At 41.0% G+C, this 12497-nt stretch overlaps 1 protein-coding gene across 2 annotated transcripts in view; it reads right to left on the bottom strand.

Moving 5' to 3' along the window:
- PDE6C (phosphodiesterase 6C) overlaps positions 1–12497 on the bottom strand; it is a 39920-nt gene that overhangs the window by 17984 nt on the left and 9439 nt on the right. For both annotated transcript variants that reach the window (XM_083443582.1, XM_083443583.1), the window contains exons 2-4: positions 2283–2435; positions 710–799; positions 345–485 (exon numbers count right to left, since the gene is read on the bottom strand). In XM_083443582.1, the coding sequence (XP_083299708.1) occupies positions 345–485; positions 710–799; positions 2283–2435 (384 nt within the window). The remainder of the gene's footprint in view (positions 1–344; positions 486–709; positions 800–2282; positions 2436–12497) is intronic.

Raw genomic sequence — 12497 nt, 5'->3', positions numbered from 1 at the left:
AGCAACAATTGGGAAGTGGGGAGAGGGAAACAAAAGGCATTTCGAGGAGGGGCATGCTTGTTCCACATTTATGAAAGAGAAATAATGCTCCCATCCAAAACATATTTTAGTAGTAGTAACTCCTATTGATTTCTGACAGAGTTAACTTTCAAGTAAGCATGCTTAAGACCGCAGCTATATTTTAATGATGATTTGGTTACAATTTGTTTGTGCCTTTCCTTCAATTAAAGACGACTGTGACAAGTGGGGAGCAAGGCAAGCTGCCTCTTCTCTGACACCACCTCATTAGTCTTTTGTAAAAGTTTAGTTAGGTTAATTAGTTAGCTATAATAAATAGTAGTGACCTTCTCTTTGGTCATGTCCAGCAGACCAACAGAATATCTTTCACAGTTTAAGTATATTCGAATGGTGTACAGTGCTTTGTGAAACTGTCGCTCAATATCTGTAAGTTCTTCAAATACTTTGTTGGCAGACCACAAAAGCATCTATTTAAGAGAGAGAGAGAGAAAATGAGGAAACATTTAAAACTCTGACTGATGCAGGCTGAAGCATAAACGACAACACTGGCAAATCATGAGGAAATGTGTCACAATCAGTAAATCCTTTTGCATTTTGTGGCACATTATGAAACCATAAGCAGCAGCAAGAAAAATAAGTAGCGGGACTTTCACTGACTTCACATTTAATTAAGTAAGATGTAATACTTTACCTGACTTTTTCTGGATTCAATATTGTACAAGTATGCCGTGTGATACTGCTTTACAGCAAGTGCAAGGAAATTCATGTATTTGTTAAATAGCTGCAAAGGAAAGAGAGAGAGAGAGAATAACAATTATCATGGGCATGATCCAAACAAAGTTAAGTGCTTCAAGTTCCATTTATTTCAATGACGCACTTAAGCACAAAGATGTCTTACTGCTACTGAAGTCAATGGGCCTTCACAGCGCTTTGGTGGGATTGTGGCTCATAATGGTTGTGTTTTTTTTACTTGCACTGCATTCTTCCTTGGAAAGGCAAACAGCTTATACAAGGCTCCTAACTTTCTCCTATCCAGATCTTTACCCACTAAGGCTGAAATCCTATATCCTCTTATGTGGAAGTAAGCTCCACTGAATTCACTGGGACTTACTTCTGTATCGACATGCATAAGTTCCAACAATGCTATAATTTCCAGTGAGTTAGTTGTAGCAAAAAATGGAGAGGTTCTTGTGGCACTTTAAAAACAATCAAATTTACTGTGGCATAAGCTTTGATGACAAGATTATCCGATGCATCAGGTTTTAATCTGTGTTGACTGATATATATATATATATATATATATATATATATATATATTCATAATTGTAGAGACGAATTACAACCAGTGAGATCAGAGAGAAATTAAACGCAACCAAGTACAAAAAGTTATAATGACATAAAGTCATTATAGTGACTATTCACAGAACAGTATTGTTGGTAATGCAAATACCTGGCACTGGAAAGTTAATTAACACCTGTAGTGGGATAAAAACCCGTTATCCCAGTTCTGGCCACAAGGGATAGAACCGAATTTCTGGATTTATTTTCTTTTTATTTATTTTATTACATTTCTATGCCACCTTTATCTATCAAGGTTCTCCTCCTCCCCATTTCATCCTCACAACGACCCTGTGAGGTATGTTAGGCTAAGAGATGATGACTGGCCCAAGGTCACCCAGTGAGCTTCAAGACTGAGTGGGGATTCAAATGCTGGTCTCTCAGGTCATGTTCCAAGACTCTAACCCAGGCATAGGCAAACTCGGCCCTCCAGAGGTTTTGGGACTACAACTTCCATCATCCCTAGCTTACAGGACCAGTGGTCAGGGATGATGGGAACTGTAGTCTCAAAATATCTGGAGGGCCGAGTTTGCCTATGCCTGCTCTAACCATTACTTCACACTGGCTCACAAACTAATTTAGCTGTTTCCTGCTGTAGAAATTCCTTTGTTAAATAATTGCTACTTTAAAAGCAGCAGAGTGTCCTGGGAGACCGACATGTTTTGCTACTGATTTCTGGATATTGCCCTTTCTCATGTCAGATTAGCATCCATTTAGAAAATACAGTAGAATGCTACATTTGTCAGGTGACCTCAGGCCCATAGCTGTCAATGTTTCCCTTTTTTTAAGGGAAATTCCCTTATTCTAAATAGGATTCCTTGCAAGAAAAGGGAAAAGTTGACAGCTATGCTCAGGCCACTCAGTGAACCCAACTTGTTACTTCTTGTTGCTCTACAGACCATAGCATTCTTCATGTCAGTACTTACATCTTCATCTTCTTTAGAGAATTCAGAGGCATTTTGCTTGTTAAGAACCATGAACACAGCGAGAACCTCTTTCCCAGACACTATTGGAGCTGCAAGCATGTTGACGGTTGTATAGCCGGTTTGTTTATCCACAAAGTCGGAGAAATGATTATTCTGAAACAAATGGTACCAGTTCATTAGCCTTTCAAATATTATCAGCAATTCATTTGTCACTTTTGATTTGCAAAGGACTATACAATCTTTGGGATGCGCGTGGCGCTGTGGGTTAAACCACAGAGCCTAGGACTTGGCAATCAGAAGGTCGGCAGTTCAAATCCCCGCGACAGGGTGAGCTCCCGTTGCTCGGTCCCTGCTCCTGCCAACCTAGCAGTTCGAAAGCACGAAGTGCAAGTAGATAAATAGATACCGCTCCAGCGGGAAGGTAAACGGCGTTTCCGTGTGCTGCTCTGGTTTGCCAGAAGCGGCTTAGTCATGCTGGCCACATGACCCGGAAACTGTCTGCAGACAAACGCCAGCTCCCTCGGCCAATAAAGCGAGATGAGCGCCGCAACCCCAGAGTCGGTCACGACTGGATCTAATGGTCAGGGGTCCTTTTACCTTTACCTTATACAATCTTCATTGTGCTTGGTTTCACATTTATTCTTTCGGAATGGAGAACTCCGCCAGAGTAACTATCATATTGAACAGTGACACCTTTAGAAAAGTTCCAGAACTCAATTGGCTAAAGAGGAAGGTCTTCAATATGTTGTTGGACCACTTTCCCATAATTTCTGATCGTTGGCCATGCTGATAGGAGCTGTAGTCCCAACAACATTTGGAAATTACCACGTTGGCTATTCCTGCCATAAAATCATACTGACAAAGTACCCTCGGCATGGATGCTGAAATCGCCCAGAACAATGAGTATCTGGGAAATAACAGAAACAGCAACAGACATCAATTACACTAAAACTTGTTGAATTAATGGCTCTGGAATAAACAATCCCAGGAAGAGTCAATTAAATGAACCAGACAATCCATACAAACACAGATAGCTTCTCATAATGGAGATATTGCAGAAATGTTCTCTTGCTGCAGACAAATATGCATGTTCTCATGAGAAGCAGAATGATGTGAAATGATCTACATTCCATCTCTATAGGTTTTGCAACACAAATATTATACTCCAATTCTACACAGAATCATAGACTTGTAGAGCACCCTGAGGGTCATCGGGTCCAAACCCTTGCAACGCACAAATCTCAAAGTATCCATGATATGACACATTTTAAATAGGATAGGATGCTGAAAATGATAGTATTTATCAAAAAATTCTGTGCATTAGAACACAAACGAATCCATTTCTTTTTCATACAGAGGGCATGTTCTGAGTATGACTTGGTTGGATATCACTAACTAAAATTAATTTTGATCACAATAAAGTTACTAGAAGGTTTGCCATGTCAGTAACTGCTAGCTGACCTAGAGGAGACTGAGTGTTCATTAAAGTGGGTAAAGAAACTTATTTAAATAAAATTCAAGATACAATCAATAAGCTCTTAACAGCAGAGGAAAAGGTAATGGCTACAATCTTCTAGATGGGGCTCATGAACAGCAATAGCAGGCAGGCATACAGAGAGCATGAGCCAAAACCAGCCATGCATTTTTTCCTGACATCCTTTAAAGCAGAGCTTTCCAAACTTTGTGTTGCAACACGATAGTATGTCGGCTGCAGTCTGTAGGCATGTTGCACGAACTTTCCCCGTGTTCGGTTTGCTAGTAAAACTGAATTACTGTGTTGTGAAATGATGCATGTCTAAAAAGTGTGTCACCAACATGAAAAGTTGGGAAAGCTGTGCTTTAAAGCCTTGCCATGTTGGAACTGTGCCCTGAATTTTCACAATGCCTTCGGTCCATTGACATTATTGCCATACCCTTCCATGTGCTGTTTGTGAAGCAGAAATAGTGGCAGGCTTGAAATACCTCCTTTAAAGCCATCTGGCTTTCCCTGGCTCATAAGATTCATCCCCCTGTTCTGTTATTCATATATATTTAATTGAATGTTTTATTGATAGATTTTCTGTTTTTACAGATCTATTGCTATGTAATTTTGGTTATAGTGTTGTGTTTGTATTTTTTTCTTTTCTTTTAAAAATGATCTTATGGTGTTTTATGTAAATCACCTACTTATATAAAACAGTATAAATGTTAAAATAATAATAGTAATAATACACTTCTCGCTCCACAGGAGAGAGTGAGTGTCAGCAGAGGGTGTTCATTTAGATTTCTGGTACAGTAGAGCATCTTTGTGTCAGCAAGTTCCTTAGTACAAACAATTTGTACTTACATTTCGGAGTGAAAATCTTTTCATCAGTTGTTGATCAGTTTTCTCAACAATTTGGACAGTTTAATGAAATTCTGTGAATGTTGCTTTCTAAAATAGCCAACTAAGAGTTGTTGTTTTTAAATTTCAGTTGCCCCGTTATGGAGATCTAGAGGATCCTGCATTCAAAATAGCAATCGATGTATTGCCCTCTAACAGGCTGTATATTACTTTAATTCCTACCCTGCAATGATTAGCTTGGATAAGATCTCTTCCATGGCATGGTCTGAAGGCACAGGAGGCCACCATCTTACTGAAGCTAAGCAGGTCTGGATCTTGTCCATGTCTGGATGGAAACCACATGAATGCTAACTTGGTTTCCATGATGGAAGAACAGCAGGATATAAATTTAAGAAAGTCTGGCTGCCTTCTCCTTCTAAACTGGTGTCTAGGTGGGGGAGAGAGTAGGGGCAGAGGAGAAATCAAATTCCATAAGTGTTTTAAGCCAAATCTGACAAATTTGCACTCTCCAAAACAATATGCAAACCAAAACATAGCTATCCTTCCAAATTTGCATTCATCCAACTGTTGTGATGGAGTCCCCCAACCAAACGTTTACAGAAATGCATATATTTTGGAAATGTGTGCATAAAAAGGGACATTTATGAAAATAACATACAAAGATGCATTATATTAGGGGTAATTGCCTGCAAAAATGTGCATTCTAGTCCAAACTGCCAATAAAAATGTGTTTATCAAGAGAAATTTGCACTGAAATGCTGGTGAATTTTCACAAGGACTTAAAAAAACATAACCACAAATTGCTGCAAAATGTGGAGAACTGAATTTAAGACAGGGAAAATATGAAACAGAGAGTACTGAAATGAACAGAACCTTCCATCCCAAGGAGAGAAACTTTGCAAAGATGACTTGGTAGGAAGGTGCAGAGAGATTAGCCTATTATCTAGGAGAGATCACCAAATGCCTAGGAACTGTATACAGTTCCTGTATACTGCTCTCCCATGCATTTGGGAGCCATCAGAGTTTCTGTGACTTTGGCACCCATTAAACCAATCATCTCCTACCTCACACAGGTCACATGTAGAAACTACCAGATTTAAGCAGCCCTGGAACTTGCAATAAGTCAAGAATGGCTGCGGGCGTATAAAGGTAAAGGTAAAGGGACCCCTGACCATTAGGTCCAGTCGTGACCGACTCTGGGGTTGTGGCGCTCATCTCATTTTATTGGCCAAGGGAGCTGGCGTACAGCTTCCGGTTCATGTGACCAGCATGACTAAGCTGTTTCTGGCGAACCAGAGCAGCACACGGAAACGCCGTTTACCTTCCCGCCTGAGCGGTACCTATTTATCTACTTGCACTTCGTGCTTTCGAACTGCTAGGTTGGCAGGAGCAGGGACCGAGCAACGGGAGCTCACCCCATCGCAGGGATTCGAACCGCTGACCTTCTGATCGGCAAGCCCTAGGCTCTGTGGTTTAACCCACAGCGCCACCTGCATCCCTTAGTAGGAGTTATGTGTACCTTATTTTCAGTTTGCCATTGTTTGTATAATAAATTGCTTCATCGGCAAACAAAGGAAGTTAATAATTAATTCTGTGATATAACACATAAAATAACCATGACACAGAAGAGTGAATCAGTTCTGTTTGAACTCATGAGGCCAGATTCAACTAACAAGTCCCACTAGGTACAATGAGGCTTTCCCTTCTCTCCGCCCCCCCCCCCCCCCGTTACCCAATAGACCAGGCATAGGCAAAATTGGCCCTCCAGATGTTTTGGGACTACAACTCCCATCATCCCTGACAACTGGTCCTGTTAGCTAGGGATGATGGGAGTTGCAGTCCCAAAACATCTGGAGGGCTGAGTTTGCCTATGCCTGCAATAGACTCTAGGAGAGTCAGGAGAACCCCGGAACAGCTTACAGGGAGAGGAGAGGGACAAGTCGAAATGCTTGTGCTGATGGAACAATTGCCATAAGAAAACACTTTATTCTAGTGATCAAATACATTTTAAGCCAACATGTTTGAATAATAATAATAATGATAATGCTAACAGCCCCATTAAACTAAGTTGGACTTGCATCTGAGTAGACATGTATAGGATTACACTGTATGCTTGATACACTTAATGCTGGTAGCCTCATCTGCAATTCCAAGTATATCTTATGTGAAACCTGACAGTAAGAGCAAAATGGCTTCTTCTGATGGCTTTTGGCAGAAATCTGTAGAGACCTAATTACTGCTTGTGTGACATATGTAACCAGAGGGGATCTGGGAAGTTTTGTACAGCTTCAAAAGTGTAGAAAACCCTTATGAGACTAAAGATCCCTCTAATCTAGCATTCTTCCAGTGAAAAGTTAGCATAAGATATGCATTTGTTTCTGAAGTGGTTGTTTATTTCCTGACACCAAGGACGAGAGGATGAAAAGTAAATAAGGGCACAGCATGTGCTGCTTGGTTCAAACCAGCATGAGTTCTCAAGAGTAAAACGGCAAAACCTCGGGAGATTCCCCAAAACTGTTTCTGTCTTTTAGCTCTAGAAAACCATGCTATTTTCCTGTTCTCTGACCAAACTCAACCTGAACAAACTATTCTTTTCAGCTCCCATTCTGCAATTAAGTGTTACATTACGCATAATTTATATTGTGTTTTGGATAAAGACAAGTCTACTGCTCCATTAAGAAAACATTTTCTTCTTCATCATTAACTTAATCATTAACTAACATCATTAACTAACAGGCTATACAGGAACCTAGAAGGAGAGGGATATCTCTTTGCTTCCTACAATACTATAAACAATATATTTGGAAGAGCACCACCAACACAAACAGTTTGACAAAGCGTCAGCACTAAATGACTTGCTAATGCTCTGCATATTTTACATAGTTTATTTCTTGGCTGAAGCATGAACAGCTAGCAGGCTTCCAGAATTGCTGTTCTTGGGTGGGATTCAATCACCTACAGAAAAAATTAGGATCCACAATTAAAATTGATTTGGTGCTTTTGCACCAAACACACACATCCCCCTTTTTGCTATAAGGAAAGAAATGGGGAAAGTGTGGGGTAAGATTGCTTTGATGCAACGTCATCTAGCCTCTCAGAGTGAACGCTCATTAATTAACCAGTGTCATCTAATATACCTGAAACAAATCAGGATAAATGCTCAACAAGCAGATTGTCTGGAAAAAATCCTAAAGCAAAACATTCCATGGAATCCTGCAGCTGTGCATATTATGGACTAGTCTTTGTCACCATTAATGAAACATGTAAACAATGTCCCTGTCACATGACATGCAATTCCAATGTATTTTCTTTAGCAATTCTGACCAACAACTGTAGCCTTGCCTGCTTTGGTAAAGCCACCATCCTATGCTTGGCAAGATGACTTTGAAGGTGGTATGTACTCTGATTCTATGTGCAACATGATCTAGCTATTCTAGCTGAACCCCCTGCAATGCAGGAATATGCAGCTGTGCTTTACAGGGATCAAACTTGCAACCTTGGCATTATCAGCACCTCACTCTAACCAACTGAGCTATGAGGAAGCAGGTAATCCCCACACAGACTAGCAAAACCAGCATAAGCATCACAAACAGCCTTAGTACAAAGTCAGAAGTAAAAGCTACCACCCCCAAGATAAAAACAGCCATATCCTTTTTGACATACTTTTGGTTTCACTTATGGGCTTGGCATCGCACAACTGTTGCTAGGAAACTTGTGTCAGGAAGCACCCTCATTCCATGTATATATGTCAACATTTGGAGTAAAACGTAAACAGGAAAAAACCACTGTAGAATATTTTTAATAAATTGCAACAACCTGCAACACAACTCCTGAACTGATATTTACCATGGTATAAGCAACAAGCATTTCAGTGAGTGGCATCTGTGAGGATGCAAAACCCATGCCAACCTCACAATGCTCCAGCTATTGGGTTGTCATTGCAAGCCACCCTAAATGATTCTGTTGCTTTTTACACTGAAGCATATTAAAGCAACTTACAAGATACAAAATCACAAGAAATATTAAAATGAAACAGAAGTAAACCAAATACTAAAAAGCAATAAAAAACCCCACCTAAAGCGCTCATCCAAAAATATATTCAAAAGAACATACAATCAAAACAATCCCTTTCGGCAGGCAGGCAATCTAAACAAAAACACAACACACAAGGGGAAAGGAATAGGGAGGGAAGAGGATAGGAGAGTAAAAAAAATAAAAATTCAGGCTTTATATGTAAAAAACCAACACTTTGAAATGAGCAAGTAAATTAACTGGTAGCCAGTGTAGTCATGCCAAGGTTTGTGTTACATGTTCAAGCCATCCTGTCCCGCTAAGCAATCTGATTTCTAACTTCTGTACCAGCTGCTGTTTCTGAACAGTCTTCAAAGGCAGCTCCATGTATAACATACCCTCCAACATTTCTCCAATGAAAATAGGGACGTTCCATTCCATAATGATAATTTTACTATTTAAACCCTTCACACGTTGCCCCAGCCACTTTGGGCAGCTTCCAACATACATAAAAACACAATAAAACATTAAACATTAAAAAACAACTTTCCTATACAAGGAACTGCAGTGATCTAATTTAGAAGTTATGTGATTTGACACTAAGAAGCTGCTGAATAGTGTTGAAGTAAATGCAATACTTGTGATAAAGCAGGGACATGTTTATAATGAAACAATCACATGACCCAAATAGTGACGATGGAGGTCACATGGCTGACAGCTATGTAATCATGACTGATCTAGAGAGTTCCAGTCTCACTTCTGCCATTTACTCACTAGGTGGCCTTACACAAACTACTGTACTCATTTATTGCATTCTGAGGCATTTGTTTTTAGGGCAGAAACTGCTCAAACTACATACTTCCACCACACTTAGAATGTCTCTTTCATCCTGATACTGAATGCAAAGTTCTTTGAATGCTCTAAATTTTTATAGACATATTTCTTGGTGACGTTGATGACGGTAGCAGCCTAGCTCCCTTTAGATCAAACTCCACCAGGGAATTCTGATTGCCTTCACAACTTCTGTGACCACAGCAGACTGAACAAAATTACCTTGCCCTGAGACTTTGCTTTGCATCTCTGCATATTACTGTTCTGTGCTTGTCTGCTTTTAACCAGGAATCAGTGACTGATGCAGAAACATAGGGACAAGTGATTCGTTTTGGCCGAATGCAAGTGGTGTGATTTAGTTTAAACCTAGAGCACATATACATACAGAACCACTCCTCATCTCAGCTATCAGGAATTTGAGGAATACTGTACAAATAAATCAGTTTTTTTATTATTGGTCCAACATCAGAGATTTGGATCATCTCCTTGATCTCACAGCAGGTTTGCAGATCATGGGATCCTACCACTACATTATTTTCATTCATTCACTTGATTTGTATGTCACTTTTCCACAAAAACAAATCATGCTCAAAGCAGCTTACAGTGAAGAAAACAGGAATACATTTCAAACAAACACTGCAAAAACATTTTCATAATAACATAGCAAAACCAGGGGTGGACCTTGGTCTTCCATATTTTCAGGGGCACCCTGTGCAAGGACCCACCATGCCTTCTGTTCTGCTCAATTCACTACTTCATAGTTGCAGTGCTCTGCAGCACCCCTTAGCCTTGGCCCAGTGTGGCAGAACTGGTTGCGCTGCCCTAAATCAGTCACTGGCAAAACAATAGCAAATATAAAAACATAGTCCCTCCCCCCCCCAAAAAAAATCACATTTCAGTACTATAAATGCAAGAAGATTACAAAGCATGCAACATCCAATTGTTGTTGCCTAGTCATTTAGTCGTGTCCGACTTTTCGTGACCCATGGACCAGAGCACGCCAGGCACTCCTGTCTTCCACTGCCTCCCGCAGTTTGGTCAAACTCATGCTGGTAGCTTCGAGAACACTATCCAACCATCTCATCCTCTGTCGTCCCCTTCTCCTTGTGCCCTCCATCTTTCCCAACATCGGGGTCTTTTCCAGGGAGTCTTCTCTTCTCATGAGGTGGCCAAAGTATTGGAGCCTCAGCTTCAGGATCTGTCCTTCCAGTGAGCACTCAGGGCTGATTTCCTTCAGAATGGATCTGTTTGATCTTCTTGCAGTCCATGGGACTCTCAAGAGTCTCCTCCAGCACCATAATTCAAAAGCATCAATTCTTCTGCAATCAGCCTTCTTTATGGTCCAGCTCTCACTTCCATACATCACTACTGGGAAAACCATAGCTTTAACCATACGGAGTGACATCCAGTAGCAAAGCAGCAAGGAAGCTTCACAGTTTCACCTAAGTCCTAGAAACACCCCTCCATTATGTTGATCACAGGCAAGGCCAGCACCAGGTTTGAGCTGGCCTGCAGCATAGTTATGGCTACCAATGGCCTCCCTGGCATAGTGCCACTCTTAAGCACTCCACTGAGGCCTCATGACAGCAGCACGACAGCAGACCTTGGCAGTCATGCTGGCACACTTCCAATGGGAGCCAATCAGTTGCTTGGCACTAGTCGTCGTTGAGTGGCTACCATTTAAAATTTCCCAAAATGCAATGTCCCATAGTGTCTTATGTAGTAAAATCCAGCCAATGGAGGATTAGTGGTAGCATCATCAGAGGAGACCTGACAGGTGGTGCTCACCATGAGGGAAGGAGGCAGGGTGGGATCCAACAGCTGTCATATGCCAAGGGCTGACACCACATCTGCTCTTTGGTTTTCGAGATGACGCAGTTGCTCTAATATTGGAGCAGGCATAAATCCCTCCTCCTTCACTAAGCTTACCAACCCTGACCTTGTTCATTGGAAACTCCCTTCCCAACACGGTTCTCTTAATCTTAGCCTTCTAGGTGCCGAAGATCAGCTTATGTTTCACCCTTCTGCATCAGATAGACCTCCACTGTATTACTGTGATAAATAGGGAAGCAACAACCCTTTCTCTCCCCAGCGGCCAAAAGCTGGAATGGAAGTGCCGATCTCTAAGCCACATCATTGACTTAGGTATCTAAAAGAATTTATAAATCACTTAATATTTTTTTTAAATCTCCAATACATCATTAAAAGAAAAATACAATCTAAAATCAGTTAAACAGCAGTATAAAAAAAGCAAATAAAACATAGGGCTTTACAAGATGTCTGAGACAAATATAAGTCTTTACAAGATGTCTGAGACAATTGATGGTTGCTGCTTCCAAGGTATGACAGGGGCAGCAGCATAAAATCTGTATTTAGGTCATCACCGTGTGATACTCTGAAGGGTATGGTGCCATGAGTAGAATTTCTTATGATAATCTGAATTATCTTACAGGTTTGTTCTGAGGCAGGTGGTCTTTCAGGTACTACTATACTAATTTCACTGGATTTACCATATTTCACTGCGTAATGGTCGCATTTTTTGTGCCGATTTTACCTTTCCGAAAAGGTGTGTGTGACCATTATGCAGAGAATTACCGGATGGAGGAAGGGGCCACAGGCGGGCAGTGGAGGTGGTTGCTCACCTGCTGCTTCCCCTTCTTGGCTGGGGTATCCTGCAGCATGAGCTGCAGCTTACCCCTGCAACTATTATGTGGGGAATGCTCTGGGACATTTTTCGGGGTCTGAAAATGGGGGGAGGGACTATTACGCAGTGGCAACCAGTATATGGTGAAATACGGTATATACATTGTTACACGCCACCCCCAATCTCTGCCAAGCGATGACAAAATTCCAGGGAGTTCCCAGGACTTACAAAGGGCTGTATTTCCTTTTGGACAATTAGGCACAGCAGAGGCTGTGGTGTTTTTATGAAATATGGTTTATATACACATATTTACAACCTGAGTCTAGACTCTAGATGGAGAGAGTTCCCAGCATTCACTTCACAAGAAAGTCCTTTATTGCTCTCCTAAGCGCAACAAGCTTGAACC

The sequence above is a fragment of the Podarcis tiliguerta genome (assembly GCF_965153285.1).
Source record: "Podarcis tiliguerta genome assembly, chromosome: 5".
NCBI classification, from domain to species: Eukaryota; Metazoa; Chordata; class Lepidosauria; order Squamata; family Lacertidae; genus Podarcis; species Podarcis tiliguerta.
The sequence above is the reverse complement of the archived record's forward strand: the minus strand, read 5'-3'. Positions and strand labels throughout refer to the sequence as shown.